The sequence below is a fragment of the Epinephelus moara genome, chromosome 5, assembly GCF_006386435.1.
Source record: "Epinephelus moara isolate mb chromosome 5, YSFRI_EMoa_1.0, whole genome shotgun sequence".
NCBI lineage: Eukaryota > Metazoa > Chordata > Actinopteri > Perciformes > Serranidae > Epinephelus > Epinephelus moara.
This window is the reverse complement of record NC_065510.1, coordinates 33,052,987-33,078,641: the sequence shown is the minus strand read 5'-3', so window position 1 is coordinate 33,078,641 and position 25,655 is coordinate 33,052,987. Positions and strand designations below refer to the sequence as shown.

Sequence of the window (25,655 nt, the reverse complement as noted above, 5' to 3'; positions counted from 1 at the left end):
ATTTTGTTAGAGTCCTTGCTGAAGCTAAACTCCATGTAGCATGTGGGTGTAGATTACACCTATGGTGTCGAGGATCAGCATGAGTTTGGATCTGTGTTTGGCCTTGGCTGAGTGTGAATACTCTACGTTTGGTTGTGTTTTTGTGCAGAGAGGTAAACAAGTATGTAATTATGTTGTTTATGATTGTTGTTTAGCACTCAGACTGCCATGGGGTTGTGTATATTTAAGCGTATTGCACTGTAGTTTGGAGCATCTTGCTATACTGGGAGATTACGCATGACTTTGGCATGAAAGGTGCATAGAAGAGATTGTTTTGCATTTTTGCAAATACAGGTGAGAGACACGTGACAGACACTTAGACCAGACATGCACGCACATAGTGAAACCAGTATTGTATTTCGCACTTCATTGTTCTGGCAGCTGTGCAACTTTGTCCTAGAGTGAAAAAAATCATCAGTGCAGTTTAAAGTTGTTTTTAGACTTTGCCTTTAACACACAATCAGATATAAGAGGTGATTTCAGTGATATAGTGCTTAAAATAATGTTGAGCCTGTTTCTACCAGTGCAGGAGCATTTTGAAAATATGTTAAAGAGTCAGTTCAACCCCAAATCAAAATACATGTTTTTCCTCTTACCTGTTGTGCTCTTTATTAATCTAGATTGATAGATCTAGCCATTAATGTTTAACATTACATATCACACCGTCATGAGCACAAACATCTCGTCCATGAGTAGATTCAGATGTATTCTTTTGGTGCTTGAGCACCACAAGCTGAGTGCCATCTAGTTTCATTATACTCGAGAGAAGGCAGACATCTCTACGGCTGATATCTCCAACACTCTGCAAGACTCACAAAAATAATCTAGACTGATAAACAGCACTACAGTTAGGAGAAAAATATGTATTTTTGATTTTAGGAGGACTGTCCCTTTTATGTGATTTACAGTAGTCACAAGATAAAAATGTCCACTGAAAATATATACATTGAGGTTTATCATTTATAATATTAGTGATCTAGTTCTGTGACTTCCCCCCTGGATTATGATGTTTATAAATAACAAAGTCATATTTGCATAATGGATTCATTGCAAGAGGTTTTAAGCATGTCTCGTAGATTGTTTCAGTTCACACATGTCTTTTATTTTCCCCTCAAGCCTTTAATATAGATGGCGGCTCTCCTCCTTTAAGCCAACAAGAGGAGCCAGAACTGAGCTTTTAATTCATTGAAATAAGAATTACTTGTTGATGTATTTGAAGATATCACAGCGTCAGATATTAATTTGTCAATAAAGTGATGAGATGAAAGAAAGAAGTGTAACTATATCCTCTTATTTACTACAAGTTATGACATTGTTTCTGTTTGCGTGGAGCCATTTTTGTGTGTATCTGCTCCACAACAACACTGCAGTCTCATTTCACTCCATCAGTTTCAAATTCTGCTTATCAACCTGTGTACTGGGCCTGTGAGCGAGCAAATGGGTAGTGTGAGTATGTGAGAACATCTAGAGGATATTTTTTTCACGAATGAAATTCCAGCATATGAAATATTTATGTGTATGATTATAGCTGTAATGGGAAAAATATTAAATCAAACAAAGGGGAATTGGATGTGTTGGTCTGTGGTGTCACGAGAGGAAACCACCACAGAGAAGCTTCGTTTACTGAGTTTACTATTGTTTCAGTATCTTTTAAATTCATTTTATGCACATTTTTAAATCAAGGTTTACATTTTAGGAATTCAGGAAGTAGTCATCTTGTCTGAGCAAAAAAATATGAAGCTTTATGTTGTGTGTGCTGCTCAAAGCGCATTTTGAAAATGTGTATCTCTTACATGCCACCCTTTGTTCCCTGAGTGCAGAAAGCCAAGCTAGGCCCAGGTAAGAAGGTGATCACCGAGACGGACGACAGCCACTCCAGCCAGCAGACTCAAAACAGCCTGGACCAGGTCAAACTCAGCGACTTCAGCTTCCTGGCTGTGCTGGGGAAAGGGAGCTTTGGCAAGGTGAGGCAGCTCAGATTTTAAAAAAGTGGAGCCTTTGGTGTTACTACTAACAGAGTGCAGGAGATCTAAAGAAACAAAAAAAAGAATAGGATATACATAGACTTCTCTCTCCCTGTCTGTCTGAAGGTCATGTTGGCAGAGATGAAGGCCACTGAAGAGCTGTACGCAATAAAGATCCTGAAGAAGGACGTGGTGATTCAGGACGATGATGTGGAATGTACCATGGTGGAGAAGAGAGTCCTGGCCCAACAGGACAAGCCGCCCTTCCTCACATACCTCCATTCGTGCTTCCAGACTGTGGTAGGTAAAAATGCTCCTGGACACGCGTCAGGACAAGTCACTCCAGGTCAGGTCAGGTCAGGTCAGATTAATTCATGAAGGGGCTTTTAGCTAAACAGCTTAGTCATAAAGTGGTGTGGAGAGCTTTAGAGGACATGCATGACAAGTATGATTTTTAAAAAAAAAAAAAAAAAGAGAAGGGGAAACAAACAAACCCCAATTAGAAGACTGAGGTTTATGCGTGTGTATACAAAAGCATGTGTGTGTATGTGCATGTGTTCACTTTGAGTCATGCCAAAACCAGACCACACAACCTGAGAGCACATACTGTATGAGCAAAAAGACATGCACTCAGATGCACTGTATTTCCTGCTCACACACACCCACACACAGTTGCACTTATTCATAGAAGTGCATTGTGCTTGCTTATATAAGAACAGAAATAAATGCAGACGTGTGCACACCGATAAAGTTATGACATATATTTATTTGTGCTTTGCATCGTAATTTGCAGTGTTTTCCCCTCCTACTCCTGCCTCATTAAGCTTTAGATCTACACCTGATTTAAAGAACCAAGCCTAACTGAGTGTCATGCACACACATACACTCACACACACAGAACTTTTTTCCATGTACTTCATTAAATCATAGAGAAATATCTCTTGCTGCTCTGCTTTAACACGCTCTCAGCAATGTAAATGGAACTTGCTAAATCCTCTTCCTCATTTCATATTGGAGCTTAAAGGGACAGTTCAACACAAAATAAAAATAAAAATATTTTACCTCTTACCTGTAGTGCTATTTATCAGTCTAGATTGTTTTGGTGTGAGTTACAGAGTGTTGGAGATATCAGCCATACCGATGTCTGTCTTCTCTCCTTTATAATGGAACCAGATGGCACTCAGCTTGTGGTGTTCAAAACACAAAAAGATACATTTGTAAAACTCAACAGCAGTATCTCTTTCAAAAAATGATGACGCGGTTACTCAAGATAATCCACAGACCTTGTTGGGAGCAGTTTCATGTAGGAACTATTTTCTTTCTTTGCCCACCAGCCATATCACTGTGCAAAGGGAAACATGCATCTGCTTCTAGCTTGCCTAGCACCACTGAGGTAGTCAACGTTACAGCTAAGTCAAGGAGGATGCCATTACATTGCATATCACGCCGTCATGAGCACGAGCTGCTCATCCATGAGTAGATTCAAATGTATATTTTTGCGGTTTTAAGTACCACAACCTGATCGCTATTTAGTTCCTTTATGTTCGAGAGAAGGCAGACATCTCTACGGCTGGTATCTCCAACACTCAGCAGCTCACACCAAAACAATCTAGACTGATAAATAGCACCTTAGGTAAGATGGAAAATATGTTTTTTTTAACATTGGGGTGAGCTGTCCCTTTAACTGTCTTGGAGAATCACTTAAGGTGTAACAATACTAGCAGTAGTAGCCATAACAGCTGCTGTAATGTGCAGTAGTGGCAGTACATTCAAACTGGGGTAGTGTGATGGTCTGCAGGTAGGTGGCGTTTCTACATGACACATGTAATGTCAAATTGGCATTTTGACATGTAACAACCCTTTCAAATGTCAACAGTTAGTTATTCTGCACTGCTAAAAAATAAGCCTATGGAGTCAGTATTGCACTTCCATGAAGCTGGGGGACTTGGGAGAGACAGTTTACTTAAAGAAATGGTCAAAGTTGGTGGAGCAAAGCTCAAGCAGTGTAACTGAAGAAAGAGTCACTTTGGCACTCTCAGTTGGGACCTCCATATTTTTGAGGTATTGATTTCTTTTTCTAATAAACAAGTACAAATGGCAGCCATATGAATTTTCCATGCCCCACTGCTCACATACATTTCAGTCTCAATACGAAAGAAATCAAAGTTTCACCTAATCAGAATGCCTCTCGGTAAATCTACCCAGCTGTTGGTTTGCGCTGGATGGAACATGAACGTCTGTTAGCAGTTAGATTTCTCAGAAAGGCAGAGCTGAACTATAGCAGCTGATTAGAGCTGAGCACCAGCAGGCAGACACAGGAAACAGGAAGAGGCTCAGCTTGGCATCACTCATAGCGCACTCATGAATACACAGATGTGCGTGTGTATGCGTGTGTACATGCACATGCATGCACACATACACACATACAGTTCACAGTTCATACTCTCACCAAACTTACTCTCACATTCTCACAGTCGTTCTGGTATTTCCATTTTCTCTGCAGACTTTTTTAGGATTAAAAGAAAAATCCTTGCAAGCAATGTTTTTTTTTCTGAGATAGATCTTTTTTTTCTTCTCTTATGTGCTTGTGACTTGTGATTTTTAAGTGTTTGTTGTTGTAATACTCATTTTGGCCACAAGAGGTTGAAGTGCACCACTACCCCATGTTATAAATATGACCAAAATCATTCATATTCTTATAGGTGAGATTTAATTTCTCGACACACTCTCAACACAAGGCACATACAGTTTATTGTGTTTTAACAAGTAATGTAACATTACAGTTGTGTCTGTCTCTCAGCTCGACATATATTTTAATCGGTGCTAATCTGCTGTTAGCATTAGCTAATTTGCTGTTAGTTGTTAGCCTGCTTGCTGGCAAGTGAAAAGACACGGATGTATTCAGAGACCTGGATACAACCTTGCTCACGGGACCCTGTTCATTTCTAATAGAATTGCTTAGTGGCACATGAAGCCAAAGTTATTCAACTGCCATGTATAAAGATGCCTGTGGATGTTCTCATTTATCCAGGTTATCTCAAGGCAGTTGAATCGAACGCAACTGGACTTAGTTTTGTCCAGAATTAGTCTTACTAGTTCCAGCCTAGTCAGACAAGCATGAACTGATGAAGCCTCTTGGATAAGAGGTGAAACGTCTTCTAAGACAGAAAGTCCAGTTGCGTTCGATTCAATTGCCTTGAGTTGCCATGGATAAAATTACTCGGATGATCCAGGGATGATTGGCACTACTTACGCACTGTGCAGCCCATAGAGCGGGGCACTAGAGACTCCAGGCAGCCAAGCACGACAGAGTGCAATTAAGTGTCTTACTTCCGCCGGCCAAATGGCTACATTCCGGTTTAGCTCTCTGCTAACTTCAATGTTGATAAAATGACATAATCTTGCGGCTCTTTTGAAATGTTGCCGGACGATATGGATCAAATCCTGATAGTGAAATGAGTTATTTTGCTGGCGTTGTAAAGCTCAAAAAATGTATCCACTGATTCACTGATGTTGCTTTTGCCATATAAGTCAATGGGAAAAGTCTTTCTGGGTTGCAGGACACGTGACGGGCCTTGGAAATTGTAGTACCACTGTCTTGCCATTACGAACATTAGCTTCAAAGCCTGCCACACTACCTGGGGGCCTGTGTTTAGAACATTGCCAAAATGAGTCTTACAACAACAAACACTTGAAAAAATGATTTTGACCACAACAGAAAAATTAACCAGCTGAAACTTTTTTAACCCACCTGTTTCACAGATTTAAAAAAAGAACTTAAAAAAAAAATTTAGCCTTAGAAAACATTTTTTTCACCTCATAACACAGAAGATAATAAAAAAAAAAAATCAGATTGGAAATATTTAAAAAAAATGGATCACCAGAATTTTTTTTTCTCACTTGCCTCTCGGGGTTTCTTTAATGAAGATACTGTGAGTAAAGATACGTTTTAAGAAATAAGGACCCAAAGATAACAAGAGATGAGACCAAGCGCATGGAACACCAAAATCATGTATCCCTAATTATACCATGGCATGTGGGCGTCAAATGTTGCAATCATGATTTTAGTTTAGCTTCATTATTAAACACAACAAAGAGAGAACATTTTAGTGTCCCCAGTCAGAAGGTCTTGTACACCTTTTAGCATAATTAGCTGAAAAACACAAGTTTTGTTCTGCATCTGTTTTACTAAGACAACATGTTGTCAGCATCCATTAAAGTGATATCCAGCTGAGGCATCTTTTGTGGCCCATTACTGAGAGAAAACAAGAGACAAAAGACTACAGAAAAGTTGAAAGTGAGAGGCACAGAGATCTAGAGAAGGTGCAGTGTGCATTTTGCTCAAGGGATCGTCATCGTAGTGCTGTGAGGGTCAGAGCTTCCACAAGTTGAGGGTCAGATCTGTCAAACCTAAAGGAAGGCCAGCTTTGATGGCAGTGCAGTGTGTGTCTGTTGCTATGTGAGGTGGTTGGTTTGTGTGTTGCTAGTGAGGGACTGTCAAACTCCGTTGAACTGGGGTCAGGCCAAACTTGTCATGGGCAGTAAGGGACCAGAACTATCAGACAAAGAGAATATCTCCTGACAGATGTCTGTGTTGAGTGTTTTCTTTTTTCCCATGAAGCGCTTTGTTGTGGGCTTTTTAGGTCACCTTGTCATTGCAAGTGTGGCAGGAACGATGGAGTGACTCAGACAGCGAGGTTAGGGAAGGCTGCAACGCTGAGCTGTATCTTTCTGTTAGGAGAGCTGTCAGTGAATTGAAGTGTAGAAATGTTGCATAATTTCACAGCTTTTGTGGAACTTTGCTATTTTTGTGTGAAAAATAATGATGTCGCATGTTATTCTGTCTCCCTCCTCCCCATGCCCCATCTATCCCTACACCCTCTCTCCTATTCCCTCTGTCTCTGTGAACACAGGACCGTCTGTACTTTGTCATGGAGTATGTGAACGGGGGAGACCTCATGTATCATATTCAACAAGTGGGCAAGTTCAAGGAACCTCAGGCAGTGTAAGAAACAGCAATTTACTCGCAACTGGTGTAATCCAACTGAATAGGGAATCATTTCTACTGTCAAATACACGTCATGATTATTTTAGTTTTCTAAAACCACTTTGTATAGTGCTACCAAGCTAATAACTGACATTTTATTTGTATAATGTTTTTACATACAGGCTGCATTGATACTGCAACAATATGATATGATCATCTTATGTATGATACATTAAATGGAATTATTTTGGGATTACAGTAAAGCTTTAATTTTAGTGCAAGTTTGCTTGTGTTTTAAGTCGGCAAATGTGTGGTTGTTATTGCAGGTTCTATGCAGCAGAGATCGCTGTTGGTCTCTTCTTCCTGCACCTTAAAGGAGTCATCTATAGGTGCGTATTGATACCGTTTACATGGCATAAACACAGTGCATGATGTTCTTCAAATTCAGTGGCTGTATTTAAAGCAATAATAGAAATTTTGTGACATAAAAGTGTCTGTATTTCTGCAACGGATACCATGCAGTGAAGAGTCATTATATATTGAACTATTGCATTTAAAGTGTTTGATTAGGGCTTTCTTGAAAACACACAGCAACAGAAACTGAGGTTTGTTTGCAATAAATAGTATAAGAATTACATGTACTTAGGATAGGCAGTGAAAGCCACCTGCTGAGAAGTCATCATCTTCAAGGATGTTTTGAACGTCTCTTGTGCTTCTACAGGGATCTGAAGTTGGACAACGTGATGCTGGACTGTGAGGGACACATTAAGATTGCTGACTTCGGCATGTGTAAAGAGAACATGATAGAAGGAGTGACCACGCGCACCTTCTGCGGCACCCCAGACTACATAGCCCCGGAGGTAAGGCTGAAGCATGGAGGGGATGTGATGCGCGTGCATGTTCTGATGCATGAGGTCATCTCTGTCACTGTCTGGTCTGAGCCTGTGTCACCCTTGCGCTCCAGATTAAGGTCACTGCCTCAGGACGGATACACACACACACATGCACGCAAGCACTCCCTCATGACGTAAGCATCCCAGTCAAACAGACACACTGTGTCCGCTGGCAAGTCCAGACTGAACCCAAACATAGCAGCCAGGGTCTCTGTGTTTGTCCCAATGGGGTTTTCTCCAGAGCAAGTTTTATCCTTTGAGGTCAAGACAAATCCACTTGACAGTTAAGCAATTTGTGGTCATGATAGCGGTCATTTTGCTAAGATGTATACCTGCTTCTTTTTGTCCTTGTTTACTGGCAACATCCATATAGAAATGTGGACATGGAAAGTAGTTTGAAGTTCTTAACATTCTGTTTTTAAAAATCATCTCACAGCAACAGAAATCCTTACCAGTGTGCATTTTCCTTGTTGAATGTGTCCTTGTATCACAGTAGTTGAAAAGGATCCAATGAAGATTAAATTATATCTGTCCAGCACCTTCACATGCAGCTCTATCACTATTTACCCATTTATCCATACCATCTCAGTGCCAGTTGTTTCTGACAAGTGCTCATCAACTGATGTGGCAACTGTGTATTGATTCGACTGGATCCACTCCCAGTGAATGTAACCGACCGAAACCTCACCCTTGGCAAGTGGTGCAGGCAGGATGAGTCCAAGTTGACTGTCTGGATGTTTGACAAGTCCACTGATGACTATGGGCTGAGTTTTGTTGGAGATATTGCCACATAATTTCCAATATAATACACGTCTCAGTAGCATTGTTAAATTGATCGATTGAGTTACTTTGCTGGGTATAAACATATCGCTCTGCAAAACCTGACCAAAGAATTTTGCCTCAATAAAATCCATTGTAAAGTTTTAAAAACTATGATTTCAATTAGGAAATATTAGATGAAAGTATCGGTAAAAAAGACGAGCATTTTAGTGCTAGCATTTGGACGTTTAGCAGTACCCTATGCTTAAGACACAATTGATTGATCCAAAGTCCTGACCTTCTTGGTTACTGTTGCTAAGTTGGACAAACTTGACAAAAAGAAACGGTTGCCAAAGGTTATGTGAGATAGATTCAGGGCTTCGGGCAATATAGCTTCAAGAAGTCAATAGCAAAGAGTGCAATATGTGATGAAAGGATATATACACAATGATCTAAATTAATACCACCAAAAGTTACTTCGGGCCGCCACATAGACTTACAGACATTATAAAAACAAAGGAACATTGGCCTTGATCTTTTCTGGCTAACAATAATTCAATATATTATTGAATTATTATTGAATAATTATATTTTTCCTTTTCCAAATCTCAACAGAAAGAAGGATGAAGCCATCCTGGATGATGCTGTTAATCTGCCATTAGGCTAACTCCCCTTAATTAAGATATACATCAGCTAGCTAGTTAGCTTGTGTTTTGCAAACATTAGCTAACTTAAAATGCGACTATTTACAATGTAATGTGTCCAAGAAGACTGTGACGTCAATGTTATGTGACTTTACATAGTAATGTTACCTCTGAACAGACATAGGTGTCCTTGGTGGTGGTGTTGATGTTCAGCTGATGGGAGGTCTATTGCATAGTCAAATCGGACGACATTTGTTTTTCGGTTGTAGGAATGGAATAAACCTAAAGCCTTTCACACGGTCAGGGTATCAAGTGTTACCTCTACAGGTTCCACAGACTCAGCTTTTAACCATATTCAAAATTTGTTTTTCTTTTTAATGTAGACAAGCATAGCACATAGCATATCAAAGTAGAACAGGAAAGGGGAAAGATGCCTGAGGTTCTGCAGGGTATGTCAACTGTTAGAGCTTAGGCAGGGTTAATTCAATGGGATCCCTATTGATGACCTCATCACATTTGAAATGCTGACAACAAATAGTGACACTTTGTAAAATGTTATGATTGTACTGACAGCAAATGAAATGTTTCACTTTTGTTGTTCTTTAGAAATGTAAAGACACTGATAAATTTAAAGACACACAATAATCTTTTAATATGCCTTTTTAAATGTCTTTATTTTTATGATTAGTTTAATACTGATCAATCTGTTGGAGCAAGTAATCGCAAAAGTAAACCATGTCAAAGAGGGAAAGTACCATCCACAATAAGATGCCAAACAGAAGTGTTGCCTGTGATTCATGCAATCTGGAAATGAGGCTAAGTATCCATAATTCAATGCTGCTAATCTATTTATCAGTCTCTCTTAATTTCACCCAACATATAAACAGCTTGCAGCAGTTTATACTTAATGTACTGATTTTTTTTTCCCACTCTGTAGCCATTATCAGTTAGTTGGCTTGTATTTAATTGTGGGCCGGGTTATTGATTGCCTCTTAAACCCACTCTGATAGACTGGGAGGTTAATTCCGCCCAACGGACGCAGGGTGAACACGCTGTGACCACTCAGAGTCAGACTGACACTAATGCGCCAGCCAGCGATGACACGGCAGGGGGTGGGAGCGGCTACTGTTTCCATAGCCCTGTGAGCTAATGCACACCTTTCAGGTCACACACTACATGCTAAGTCACACATGCACACGTGATGTCACACAGTCACATGCATGTGAGCATCACATGTGCACATTTTTATGTTAACAGATATGATATCTGTACATTATTTCAATACACACATCAGACACACACTTGAACACACACTCAGAAGTGGAGACTGACCTTAAAAATTGGTTCACAGTGATGATACTCTCAGAGATAATGGAGGGGAAGTGCACCTCAAATTGTGTGTGACAGAAGGACCAGGAGAGATCTCACATCAATCATGAGCAGCTATGTTTGCAGAGTTTTGTCAGAGGCCTTTGGTCCATTTCTAAACTTTGAATACATGTTACCAAAAGTCACTCTGACAAGTTGTAGGTGTTTAATTAAAGCTCATCTTCCTTTCTGATTGGAAAATTTTGGCCTTCATTATGTAGGTTAAAGAAGTATTTCAGAGCTGGAAAGATGGTCTTTTTATAAATCTTGGCTGTCCTTAGAGTAGAAACATGCAGATACTTTTAAAATTGGGTTGCTGCTGCTGTCTTTCCATGTAGGCGCATGGAAGGGAAGGGGGGTTTCCTCTCTCTGCCTCAGGCCTTAGGGCTTTCCACATAAGCACGTGGAAGATACTTTCTACGTAGGCCTGAGGAAAGGCACAGAGGCCCCAGAACAGAGCCATGCTGCCAAATATGATACTGCAAATCAAAATAAAGTTTTCTTTGACTAGAGTATTTCTAACTGAAATACCTTTTTTGGCGAGAAATAGGCGACAAGGTAACAGAATTTTAGTGTATATATTTGATTAGTACTGCCTAGTTTTACAGTTTATTCTTAGTCTGAGAGAAAGAGAGGAGAAGCTCTCTTTCGTGATCAGCTTCCATAGTGGTGGTGGGCATACGAAAATGAGGAAGTACAATCTGTAGTTTGAGCAACAGCCCAAAAGCCAGCGAGGCATGTCTCATCATCTGGCAGATTTGAGCTGGGAGATGAACAGGGAGATACGTGTGCTGGCAAGACAGAGGGGAGTTTACCAAAGTTCATTCACACATACTACCCACATTGTTACAACACAAAGCTGGTTGAAAATCAGCAAAGTATCCTTAAAGGGTTAGTGATTACGGAAGAAAATGAGCTTTTGATAATTCAAATCTAGCCATAGGCAAAAGGTTGAGAACCATGGACATTGTCATCAGAGGTAGGGAGCAGCTGTCTCCCTGAATGACTCAAACTGTCACATAATATATTCTGCAGTATGTTTGTTTTTATATGAGCTGCAATATTGAGGTCACTTCTGCAATATAACTGTGTTTGTGGGTTGGTGCGTGTTAGTATCTCAGTACGTGTGAGATAGCTGCGAGATGAGAAAGATTTTCACACTTCTCCTTTTCACACACACCTGCCCACATGCTCATAACTATGAGGGAGTACATTCCTGTGTAGCCGTGGGTCCCCTGGTTGCACATGTGACAGAACGCAGTCGTGTTCCTGCGTCAGTTGCCACACACACACACACTCATGTACTGGCACACAGTTTACTCTGACCTATATAGCCAGTCATTGGTAGCTCCTGTCTGGGAGGAATGCTCACACTAATGTGAATTTACACCTCAATGACTTTGACACAGAGAGAAAGAGATAGCCAGGAAGGGAGAGAACAGAAAGGGAACACAAAGGCGACATAAGGTATTAACTATGAGGAAAAGAGCAGGAGGGGACAAGAGTGACCGGACACTGACGGAGAGAAGCAAAGAAAGCCGGGATTGAAATGAGAGAGAACGGCCTAATGATGGCTTTGTGCGGAGTATCAGGAGAGCATTTGAGGATGTTTAGCTGTCTGATACGGGCCATTTCCCGCTACGCCCTAGTTGGTCCCCACTGCAGTGTGGCATTAAGAGGCATGGGTGTCCACTTCCCTGCGCACTCCCTCTGTGGGCTGAAGACAGCGGTTGGGGTGTTTGTAGTGTCAGGATGACAGTACGAATTTAGTCATAGAGGAAGTGGCACTTTAAAGATGCTCATTAGACTGTCGCTGAGCTGATGTTCTTCCTCAAAGTGTTAATGTGCTAAAATAAACAGACAGAGAGAACCTACTAGTCTACTATATTATACTTTGACAGCTGGCATTGATATGTGCAGGAGTGGTCTCTGTAATCTCTTCATTTGCTTTAATGATGGAAATGAATTTTAAATAAAAACATAACTAAGGTCTCGGACATGGCTCATAACATTGAATGTTGTCTTGCTTTAGCTTTAGGCATCTTGACCATGCATGATCCAGGGTTGTTAAAGATGTAGAGATGTCGTTCCATTGTTGCTGAATAATAATTGCAGGTGATCCTATTTCTCACAAAGTTTTAGGACTAGGAATAGCAACCACGGAGTTGTTGTCTCCTTGCTTGACTCCTCACCAATTACCCGAGCACTCAAACCAGTGTTTTCAGATCAGCGCGATTGGAAGACCTACAAAATCACTTCAGCTGCTGTTGGAAAAGTGAGTGAGATGTGAGAAAAAAAAAGTCAGGGGGGAAGAAGGAGGTGCAAAAGAGAAAGTGAGAAGGAAACGGCAAATGAGACAGAAATGCTGCAGAGAGCACGAACACGCGAGCAATCTGCAAACAAGTTGGCAGCCACGAAAAAGTTAACTTTCCTGCCAGATTATTAAAAGACTCAGTAATTAGAGAAGTGATTTTTCTTGTATATTTTTCACATCTTTTATGTTGAGCTTGATGATATAACCTTTCCTTTCCTCACCATGCCTCGAGGCTCCAATTGCTTCTTTTTTCCCCTATTGCAATTAGTTTATACTTCATACTACATATGCATGTCACGACAACTTATTTTCCCTTTTGGGTTATTTTTTAATTAACATCATTAGCTCATGCTGGTACACTACTGAAAAAAAATACATAATGCATGCAGAGAAATGTTTTACAGTGTCATTGATAATGCACCATGTGCTTCAGTAATTCAGTTGTTTGTTAGCATCTCTAATTATACATTATATATTGGCCTATATAGAAATATCAAACATTTATCTACCTTTAGTTTGTAGTCTGAGAAAAAAAACAACTTGTTGCTGTCATCAGGATTGTCACGGATTTGCTTTGAGACTTATAGTTGAATATGCATTGTGGGTATTCATTGTTTTGGAGATGTGAGTCACATGGGAATTAAAGTCAGGATATCTCCATCTCTGCTGCTTTCAGTACGAGCATTCATTTTCAATCGGTTTTTCACAAGCCCCCCCCAAAATTTATAGAAGTGCGATACTAAATTGTAGGAGTAGTGTGATTCATCTCGTCAAAAGGTGTTGTTCATCTTTGATGCCACTTGCAGTGTAGGACGCTCAAGGAAACCCCGAAGACTGCTCATTACAGGTTTTTTGTATACAATTGGCAACACACATTTTTCTATACTGAGTTTATTTTTTCAAAACTGTTTGGAGAGATACGTGTATAGGATGCTACAGATATAGAAATTAACAGTGCTAGTCGGCCTTGTCTTCTTTATTTGGCCACAAATCACACCTTATTTTCTTTCTCACAATACACCTGAGAGAGAATCGTTCTGTTATCCCGATCCATCACTGGTAATCTTCTGTGAACATGTCCAGACACACATTAATTGCATCCAAGAGGGACATCTGATCATGTGGTCATAAACTTTCCACCTTCATGAGAAAATTCTTCCTCTATTGGCTTGAGGGATGGAGATAGCCAGGAAACCAGACGGATATGCCAGCTCATGTTTTATTTGCTCTGGCAAATGCGTCTGGTCCCCTCCTGTCCAGACAGATTCCCAGCTGAACAAACCTTGGTCTCAATTCTTAATCTAATATGGGGCGGGTTTGATATGATGACTGACAACTTGAGGAGCCTTTACACTTTATGCAAAATTTAAAACAACCAAGATGGCTGCAACTTTCTGTTGAAGTACTGTTTTCAAACTCTGATGGCAAAAACAGCAACACTGGTTCACAGACATATTGATGCTGTACAATCACAGCTTATCTTTGCACGCTGTAGTCTGCTTGTGTTCGTCTGTCACTGAGCGCTACATCGCATGTTTTGTTGCACTGATTGGTTAAGGTCTACCAAGTTATGTCCAGAGGCATTTTGGTCTACGGCCATTCGTGACGTCCCTTCAAAATCACCCGAGAGGTTCGAGGCTAATTTGCATTCTCAACTTGGTCTGGCAATGCCGGGCTATGTTAGAGATTAAGTTGGAAAGAAAGTGAATTCATCCTGGCATGGGCTGCAAACCATTCTGGGACTGGAAGAGAACAGTGCAGCGCCACATCATCCCATGCAGTCACGAATTCCACCTCACTTGCCCCATTTCCTCACCTGGCATATTGCAGAATGAGAGTGCACTGAGTGTGAAAACAGTTCATGAATTTTGAAAGAAGTGGTCACTGAATTCATTTTGTGTCAAAGCAGTGAAAAGTGATCCACAGTTTAGTCATCGTAGACTTGTTTGCGTGTTACCAATTGTGGGAAAAAAGGCGGTAATATCATCAGTGAATGAAACCACCCAGAGCGAGCACATACAGCACTGAGAAATGCTTTCAAAAACAGACCACTAAAGCATGGACTGATGCACACTGTATATGCTCCACAGCACACATATTCCTTAAAGCGATCCGATAACAACAAAAAGGCAGATATTCATGTAGCGCCCTGTAACACTGTTGGGCATGAGGGCGCTGTAGTGTTCAACCATACTGTTCCTGTATGGCAGACGCGGTTTATAGGCGCAGAGGTTGGTACTTGTGTGCGCTTGTGTGTGTGTGTGTGTGTGTGTGTGTGTGTGTGTGTGTGTGTGTGTGTGTGTGTGTGGTGAGAAGAGAAGCCTTGAATAGCTAGCAGTCTGATCCACAACTGTCATGTAGCATTAGGCTTAATGGGAGAGAAATGTCTGCAGCAATGCGCATACACAGATACACTCAAATGCAGGCTGTTCAAGCACAGGTACACAAATAAACACAGCTGCACACAGATATTCAATCAGGCACATAAAATACGCTCCAACTTCACAAGATATTATAGCGCAAATATATTCAGATTAAGATTAATGTACTCAAGGGATAGTTTTTTTATCCTATCCTCTTTTACTGCACACGAACACACACACATGTATGTGCTGCTGTGAATCAGAGCAGCTCCACTGGCCAGAGGCTTTCATACAATAATGCAAAAAATAAAGAATAAAATAAAACAGAATGAGAGCAGGGAATGTCAGGCACAGGTCACACTTGTCTTACTTTATCACTTGCAACTTTTCAGAAGGAGAGAGCACTCTATGTATTATCAGCCTCATCCAAACAGCAAAAGCAAACAAACATCTTTGTACATAGTAAATACGTAGAAAGCTGAGGATGTAGACTTAACATGCTGGTTCAGAGCATGAAGGTCACCATGCCTGAAACTGTAAATGTCCCCTGGTGTTATTGCAGACAGGCGATGGGTGGCAAGGGCAGCGAGTCACAGCAGCGTCACATTAGCGCAGTGCTGTGCAGGATGGCCTGAAACTGATCTAAACAGTGGCTTTTTTGCTGAACTCTAATTGTCCTCTCTGGCTTTTTTTTTTCCCGCCTCCCTTTCTTTTTGCCTCAATCTCACCGACTCTAAACCCGACTCTTCCACCCTCCTCTTGCTTGTCTTTACTTTCTCCACAGCAGGGAGTGACAGCTAAGAAAAGCTGATGTGACAGTGTAACAAAAACATGACAATACAGTAGACAGAAATTAAATATCTGAAATGTACATTTTTTTTTAAAAAAAAAATACTGGAATAATGAAGAAGTCTTTTGCTGTCATGCTTTTGCTAGCTTTAATGACCACAGCTAGAGAATATGTGCTGCTATATGCCCCAACATTAGGAGGCTTTCATTTGCATGTACTGAGTCAGCTAAATGCTAATATTAGCATCCAGCATTGCTGCTTTACCATCTTAATTTCGCTTGGTAGTAGCTAACATTTGCTAATTAGCACTAAACAGCAAATGCAGCTGAGACTAATGGGAATGTCATTACTCTTGCAGGTATTTTGTCATAAGCCAAAGTATTTTATGAATCCAAATATTAACCAGTGATGACGCCAGATAACAGTTCAAGTTCCCCAAAGGTAATAGAGTTCACTCTGTTGGGCATATGAATGTCTGTACCAAATTTGATGTTGAGAGTTTACACTGTTAACCAAATTACTGACCCTCTGGTGGCTAAAGATAAAGGCCCCAGTCCTATCCTTTAGTGGTTGAAATCTACCCCTACAAACAACAATCCCTTAAGACCCTGATACGTTGTAAGTGGTCATCAATGGTGGTTGTGTAAACAGGCATGACTATGGCAATAATGGTATTATCACAGTGACGTGCCATTTATCCAATTGAGATAGTAGCCTAAAGCATGGACGTTCGAGATTTGTTAACAACTTAAGTTTTATGCTATCAATTGATCAAACAAGTCATCAAATAGGAAAAGAACACTGCGTCGTTACCAGGCCACTAGAGGTGTGCTGTAAGCTAACGTTAGCAACCAGTGCTTCTACTTACCCTGCCAGTTTGCTCTGATGACAGAGGAGTGGTAAGAAAAGCAGCAACTTTACTGCTGGACTTCAGGGCATCATACGCCATCAAAGTGAGGAAATTTGACATGGAAATATGTCAAAATGTTAGACTGCCATGCAGAAATCAGCAATAACAATGTAACATTAACTAGCTAGTTCGATAGCTATCGAGGCATTAGTGCACTACTAGCAAAGATAATACGAGGGTTAGCATAACTCCAAGTCTTTATTAACAAAGAGTGTACATTTGTGGGTTTCTCTTGTAGCTTGAGCAGCCATGTGGCCGATGATGTCCTCTAACATTAGGATAAAGTGTGCCTCAGAAAAACCTCAGTTTGGAGGTCCATGTAGCCCCAACACTTCGCCCTTCTCATCTATCCCACCAAGTATCGGGCACCCTACCCCTAGACGTGAATGCGCAAAACTGAGAGCTAAGGGCTAAGTTGATGTCCTGCAAGAGACAGACTGGGAGTGGACCATGAAATCATTAGGATTCTAGGGACCGTAAATGTTTCTCTAAAGTTTTAAGGAAATTCACCCAACAGTTATTGGGTATTTTGTTCTGGACCCCAGTGGCGGACCGACCAACATCTCCATCCCTAGAGCTATCGTGCTAGCATTAACAAACCGAACAAAAACAATTACAGGTTCTGTTTAGATCAGGGGTTCTCAACCTTTGGTAATTTAAGGCCCACTTCTGATTGTTAAAATATTTTTGAGGACCACCTTCTCAATCAACATTACCCAAAAAAAGGAGAACATCTATATGAGTACGAACCATATACCCAGCTTTTGGCTTTCAAATAAGTTGTTAATGTTGTGACAACATTAGTTTAAAGCCAGTCCCTTTCCCTCAGAGATATGGGTTTGGCTTCCCGCCACATCTCAGGTGCTTTGTATTTAAGTGTCTCTGAAGCTTCGATGACTTTAGCTCCTCATTCGACAGGATTTCACCCCATTGAACGCATGTGCTCAGGATCACTGCCTGCAGTAATGAATTCAAATTTAATGTATTCAGGGTCGGATTTCCTCACCACACGCTTTGGAGCTTTTTCTGGCACGGAGTTGTCTCCCACATCACTTTTCTGTTTCAAAAACCACTTTGTGTCACTTCATCCAGTAGAATATGCAAACATTACATACTGTATACTCTTGTAGAGCTGCAGTGCTACAGTTTCTTTACATTTAAACACATTTTAATTGAAGTTTTAGGTTTTAAAGCCTATTTCTTTTTTCAACTGTCGCACATCTCATTGTTTTTCTGATAATCTGACCCTCTTTTTCAGATAATCCCTTCGCCTTTCTTTCTCAACCTCTCCTCTGCCCCTTTCTTTCTCTCTTCCCCTCTGTTCTCATTCCCATGACACAAACGGACATGAGGCAGCAGATCTCCTTGCCACATTGACCTGATGTGTCTACATGCTTTCCATGCTTTTATCCCCTATTGCACATGTTTTTTCAAGGGAGACCGGGGGTCAAATCCCACTGACACACCGCAACAAATATGCCACATTATGTCCTCGATGACGAGCTGTCTAGCATTGGCCTAGTTCACGCTGTCATCGTAAAAGTGTTGCCTGTAAGCAAATCAGTAGAATATCTCTCCTCATTAAGGATACTAGTGCAGTTCCTGTTCAAAACATGCCTGTTTAGAACAAACCGACTGCTTGGCACGTGGTATTGCTGCTTGCCGCTTTCCTGAGAACTGCTTATACGAATAACTTCACACTCAACACTGCATTTCTTTGGATCCTGTGCAAAACACCTGGCCTCAGACAGCTATAGATTTATTATGATGTTTAGATGTTAAATATATCGAATTATGTTGCTATTCTACATCATTATGTCCTTGAATGGTGTAAAAAAAGATGGAAAAACATGCACCTCAACATTATACTACTTATTTTCTGTGTACTTATACTTCAGAGGAACAAAAGTGTTTTCGTTCATTTTGAATGTTCGCAGATGCCTGAAATGCTTGAGCTCGCTACAATGCATCACCTATGGTCTCTTATTCTTCGTCTGTTGTGTAGACATGCTTCAGTCTCTGCAGAGCCCTGAGGCCCCGTCTTTACCTCTGCACAGAGCCCTAGAGCGCTGTTCACTTATTTATTCAATGTTTATGTATTATTATTTATTATATTGGACAAGTCTTTGTAAATTATATTGGTAGAACGGTTCATGAGATATGTGAAGGACAAACATACCCACACATGCATACATACAGAGAGTCCTTGCTTTATAGTCAGATGGCATCTGTATTGTTTAAGATCCGGAGCAAGTATGTATATTTGTTTACCGGGATAAGGAGTCATCCCTTCTCATACATATTGAAGTATCTCAGCAGCGGCAGTGCAAATCTTATGTGAAAAACAATCTTCAGAGAGCATAGCTGAATTCATTGGCAGCTGTCAAGTCACGCTGAAGGTCGGCACCGTTCCTGCAGGAAGCAGGATTTAAACAGGCGAGCTCAGGGATTTCACCCAGAGGTTTCCTTCACCATGGAGTCTTTGACCCTCAAGCTAATTAAAAACATTGAAGCAAGATAAAGGAAGGGGGCTGTTTCACTGCCGCATCTTCCTGCCTTCTTACCAAAGAGCTAAGGAAAGCCGAGGATTAAGGCTTAGCACCTCCCACCTTCTTAAGGCACCATGTTCGCTTTCATGCAAAGGGATGGGGTTCATTTTAACATTGTGCTGTCACTCTGGGTTATAGTCGGAGTCTTGTTCCGTTTCATGTGTATATGATCTCTAGGAGATTATACACATTCAGCGATGGAATGAAATGTACAGTACGTGCGCTGGATGTTAAACAGACAGGCACAGCTGACATGACTTTCAGGTTTTTTCATGGGTCGAACAAGGCACTAATGAAACACTGCTTTTTCAAACCATCATTTATTGGATTTATACTGTGAATGTAGAGTTTTTGTTTGAGTTTATGACACACAGTGTACTGAGATCATAAAATTTACAATGTTACAGGGGAAACACATCAGAACAACAGCTTTAAATGAATGAATTTGAACCAATTTGCTATCTAAAATGACACATTATGGATTACAGACCAGATGTGACTTGGCCTATCTATCTAAAGTGACTGTATATAACAAAGTGCAGTTGAAATCTGGAAAAGAGCATAATGTAACGTACTGTATAATACAAATGATAGAGGAACAAAGGACCTATTTCTATGCGTCTATGCAATATTCTATGCTATTTCTATGGATGCGGGCACATTGCTGGGCATACTGTGCAGCAGAATACCAGTAAAAGTACAGAGGTTGCGGTCGCTGTCTGCCCACACCCAGGACTTGGCCTCCATGTGCACATCAACCTGGTCTCCTTTCTGAAGAACCAGCACTACCCCATTAGAGCCGTTATCAGTGATATCTGAGGCAGTTGGGTGTTCTGCGGTGCCCACAACAGCCTCGCCATTCTTGTACAAGAGTAAAAAGCCAGGGTGGTCTCCATTAGCGTGAGAGTAGAGGGTGAAGTGGTAAACTCCGCTGACTGGAGCTGTGAAGACTCCTGAACAGGAAGTTTGAAGAAGCAAGAGAACGATAAGTCGTTTAAAAAATTAATGTTATTTACAGGGAGTTAAATAGTTGATGAATGAGAGCTGGAGGCACAAAGCATTAATACAATATAACAGGACTGTGAAAAACAAGGAAGCTGTGAATAGATTCAGTGATTATACAAATAGGTTCCTGCAGAACATTACCTGTTGTGGGATCGTAGCTGTCACCGATGTTGGTGATGACTTTCTTATAGACGAGAGTGGTCTCTGTTTTAAATGGCCCAATGTGCATTTGGTTCTCTTCCAGTGCAACTGTGAAAGCCACTTTCTCTGTCAAAGAAAAAAACGATGGAAAATGCTAATGTGTTTTTTTCTTAAGCTATTCAAACCCAGTGTATTGTTGTGTATGAATACAGCTGCTTTATTGTCTCAAAGATGAAAATAAAAAGAGCATCCAATCTCCAAAGTTTATTAAATCAAACTTTAAGATCTTCCTCGTGTTGGTGAAGAAACATTTTTACCTTCAGTCATTGTTGTTTTGACCTCTTCCACTGCTGCAGCTGTTTGCTCAACCTTATTCTTCAACTCCTCTTGTACAGTCTGATTTGTTTCCAGTTCGGCCTCCAACTCTGTAATGAGAATTCATTTCACACAAATAGAAAAATATGTAGTCAGATGGATGACAAAAATATTCAGTCTAAAGCTTTCTGTTTAAAAGTTACACAGCTATAACTAACAACACTTAAAAAACAAAATAGCTGTACACATACAGGGAACAGAAATCTCAGCACATTTGACAGATCTTACTACAACTCATTAAAGCTAACTTATTATCACATCATGATACAATTAACAGTGATCAGTAATATTTTTGCTTGCCTTGATCAGCTGTTTTCAGTGCCTCCATCTCAGCCTCTGTTTTTTCAAGCTTCTTGTTCAACTCTTGGCCCACAATCTCAGCGGCATTCAGTCTAGCATCCAACTCTGTGAGGGGGTTTAGTATGAACTAGGGATTAGAAAATGTGCACTACTGATCAACAGTAAACTACATGCCAATATCATATATATAATATATTTTTTTACCTTGATTTATTTTCTCCAGTGCCTCCAATTTTGTTTCAGTCACTTTTAGCTGCACGTTTGTTTCCTTCACCAGACCCTCAGTGGCTTCTACTCTAGACTTGAGCTCTAGTGGAAGACATGAGATGGAGGGAAAAACTGCATAAATCAGTGTCATTACATGTCATTAAAATCAGAGAAGTAGTTATTTGGTACGTACTGTTTCAATCACCCTAAAGACCCAATTACTCGTTCATAATCAAATGTCATTTTCAACGCCAAAGGCGTACCTTGATCAGCAGTCTGGAGTGCCTGCACTTGTCTAAGTGTATCTTCAAGGCTCATCTTCAGCTCTCCAGTCAGATTTTCACTGGCAGACAACCTGGAATCCAACCCTTTGATTAAAGGGAGGGGATTTGGAAAATAAAAACTACAAGAAATCAAACGAGTCTATTACAGTGGTCATGGATATCCTGGCAAAATCATGGAATTTCATTATTTCAGGATGTTAGGGAATATCAGGGGATTTCTTTCACATCACATTTTCTTTTGTTTTAGTATTGCATTATGTAATATAGCTTCAGCCCAACTACAGTGGAAACTGGTGTCTTAATCTCTTTTCAGATACATAATATTAACAAACCTTAATCGTGAAATGGTCGTGGCAAATTCATATGATTTCCATCAGGAGCCCCAGTGGGTAACCCCTCAAATCATCCACATATCAATATCTTATACCCATAACCCCTCAAATCATCCACATATCAATATCTTATACCCATACGGCAGCCAAAGAAGAGTTTCCAAAGTATTGAGCTGTCTTGCTTTACCTTGATCAGCCGTCTTTAGCGCCTCCACCTGCGTCTCTGTGTTTCCGAGCCTGACAGCCAACTCCTTCTCTAGACTCTCACTGGACTCCAGTCTGGACTCAAACTCTGACAGATAATATGATGATAGGAATTAAATCTTGATTCCAACAGTCTGTTCTTGGGTCTTTTGGTTTCTGAGAGTTCACTTATTATTTAAATATATTTACTCACAATGTGATTGCACCAATATAATAATATCGGCATGTGTTACCTTTGATTTCCATCTGTAATTGTGCCACCACGGTTCTTTGCGTCTCTGCCTCGACATTGGTGGCATTCAGTCTGGCCTCCAGTTCTGGTCATCACAGAGGATAATATCAACTCATTCTGTAGAAATGCTATTCTGATCCTCAGAAATCAAAACAACAGTTGTCTCTTAAAGGGATAGTTCAGATTTTTTTGAAGTGACATTGTATGAGGTACTTATCCTTAGTCAGTGTATTATATATAGTAGATGGTGGTTGGTGTGCCCCCAGTTTGGAGAAGCAGGCAGGAGTACCAAAACAGATGCTAAGCAATGTACTGCTGTGGATGGGGGGCAGCAGCAAAACTTATTTTAGTCACCTAAAACAATCAGACTCACTTTAAGTGTATGCTATAGTTAAGAATATTTTCACCACATTACCTTCCCGTCTACAGCATTAGCTGTAGCTCAGTGTCGATTGCAGTCTATTGTATGTAACACACTGTCAATGGATACGTAATTCATACATCCCACTCAAAAAATCTGAACTCTACCTGTCAACAATAGCTTGTGTATATGGTTATACAGTTAAATGCATTTTACTTACCCTGATCAGCAGTCTGCAGCGCCTTCACATTTGTGTCCACATCTCCAAACTTATTGCCCAACTCTGTCAGTCTGGTGTTCAGCTCTGTTTGTCAAAAAGGCAAAAAAGAAAAGAAAATTATGATTCTCTGTTCAGTCAAAAATAAATAATGAAGTGAAATTAGATGAGTTCGGGTGAGAAGAAATCTGCCTTTTGTTTGATAATCATTACCTTTAGTTTCCCTCTGTAATTGTTCCACTTTTGTGTTTTGGCCCTCGAAATCAATGAGGTTCAGTCTGGCCTCCAGCTCTGCTCAATGAGGGTGGAAGAATGATAGTATGAAGAAAGGCTTCTACAGTACAGGTTGCTGCTAATGTGTGAGGGGAAAAAAAGGAAATATATTCCCTTTATATATTCTTATATCCTGGAGCAAGTGCTCATATTTTTGCATGAAAGTATTCAAACAAGGACTTGACCTTTCTCTTGCTCTCTTTACCTTGATCAACAGTCTTCAGTGTGTCCACTTCTGTCTCTGTGCTTGTAAGCCTGGCATTCAGCTCGTCCTCTAGACTCTCACTGGCCTCCAGTCTGGACTCAAACTCTGACAGATAAGAAGATGACAGGAATACATCCAGAATTCAACAAATTAAAACCGGATTTAAACCAAACCCTAGGATGGCATGATGGAATAAGCAGAGGAGAGAAGAGATCGGTTGTGAGAGCAAAGCCAAGTGTACATTGATCAGCAGTCTTTAGCCTGTTGGCCTCTGATCACTTCTTTCACTATGTGATCACGCCAATACAATGAGCTCTTCATGTGTTTAAGTACCTTTAATTTCCCCCTGTAATTGTGCCACCAGGGTTTTTTGGGTCTCTGCCTTGACATCAGTGGCGTTCAGTCTGGCCTCCAGTTCTGGATATTATATGGAGGAATGAAATCAAAATAAATTTGTAGAAATGCTGGTCTGATCCTTAAAAATGGAAACAACAGTCATCTCTTAAAAAGATAGTTTGGACTTTTTGGTGTGTTTTTTTAAGTCAGTGTATTACATACAATAGATGGCAGTCAGCTGGCCCCAGTTTGGAGAAGCCACCTTAAGAAATTAACATCTACTTAAGTGCGCGCTATAATTGGAATATTTTCACTGCTCTCCCTTGCCATTAGATAGCCCTTTCTGACGGGGAACTAAAAGCATTAATTCCATCTATTCTCTCATCAAAGCCAGAGGTCTTTGACAAAAACAGTGATTTAACTCGCTGAACATGAGAGTTGCTGGTCTACCTCTCCCTCAATCAGCTAGTTTGTTTGTCTTATTGTGTGACTTTAGTGTTTAATGGTTAGTTCAGATTCACCAAAGTCACATACTAACACAAACAAACTAGCTGATCCAAGCAGTGGTAGACCAGCAGATTCCATGTTCAGCGAGGTAAATTACTGCTTTTGTAAAAGGAGTCTGGCTTTGAAGAGATCATCAATGTAATTAATGTCTTCAGTTCCCCATCATAAAATATTCTAAATATACATTTGTACATTTAAGCTGATATTGATTTTTTTTTTTAGGTGGCAAAAATACATTTTGCTGCTGCCCCCTGGGTGTGTACCGATCACCATCTACTGTTTGTAATACACTGCCAGTAGAAAAGTAACTCATACCACCCCACTTCAAAAGATCTGAACTATCCCTTTTTTTTATAACATCTTGCATGTATGGTGTTTATATTCTATTTGACACACCCATGCAGTAAAATGCTTTTTATTTACCTTGATCAGCAGTCTGCAGTGCCTTTACATCTGTGTCCACATCTCCAAACTTATTTCCCAGCTCTGTCAGTCTGGTGTTCAGCTCTATGTGTGGAAAAAAGAAAGACAGAATTAAGCAAATAATGAATAATGCATGATTCTCATTTCAGTCCAAAATAAACCATGAGGTGAGATTATATAAGTTAAGGTGAAAAGAATTCTATGGTAGTTAGTTTCAATAATTGGCGTGTGTTGTGTCACCTTTAGTTTCCTTCTGTAATTGTTTCACTTGTGTGTTTTGGCCCTCAAAGTCAATGACGTTCAGTTTGGCCTCCAGCTCTGCTCAGTGGGGATGGGAGAATGATTAGAATAAACAAACAAGACAAGAAATAGATATAAAAATGAATAATAGCATATGTGACTGTAAACACATCGGCAATACAGATTGCAATTTATTTTTAGGTCAGGTTTATTGAAGAAAAAGGAAATATGTTGATATAAATACATTCTTTATTGGATCAAGTGCTCATATTATTTTGTAAAAGTATTTTAATGAGGATCAGACCTTTCTCTTGCTCTCTTTACCTTGATCAACAGTCTTCAGTGTCTCCACTTCTGTCTCTGTGTTTGTGAGACGGGCAGCTAACTCCTTCTCTAGACTCTCACTGGCCTCCAGTCTGGACTCAAACTCTGA

The 25,655-nt window shown here is 40.3% G+C and overlaps 1 protein-coding gene across 2 annotated transcripts in view; it reads left to right on the top strand.

The window, feature by feature from the left end:
• Positions 1-25,655, top strand: part of LOC126390694 (protein kinase C alpha type) — a 211,018-nt gene that overhangs the window by 143,871 nt on the left and 41,492 nt on the right. For both annotated transcript variants that reach the window (XR_007569985.1, XM_050045110.1), the window contains exons 9-13: positions 1,860-2,003; positions 2,130-2,303; positions 6,917-7,008; positions 7,317-7,379; positions 7,712-7,850. Coding sequence is in view for 1 of the 2 variants with exons in the window: in XM_050045110.1 (XP_049901067.1) it covers positions 1,860-2,003; positions 2,130-2,303; positions 6,917-7,008; positions 7,317-7,379; positions 7,712-7,850 (612 nt within the window). In the remaining variant the exon portion in view is untranslated. The remainder of the gene's footprint in view (positions 1-1,859; positions 2,004-2,129; positions 2,304-6,916; positions 7,009-7,316; positions 7,380-7,711; positions 7,851-25,655) is intronic.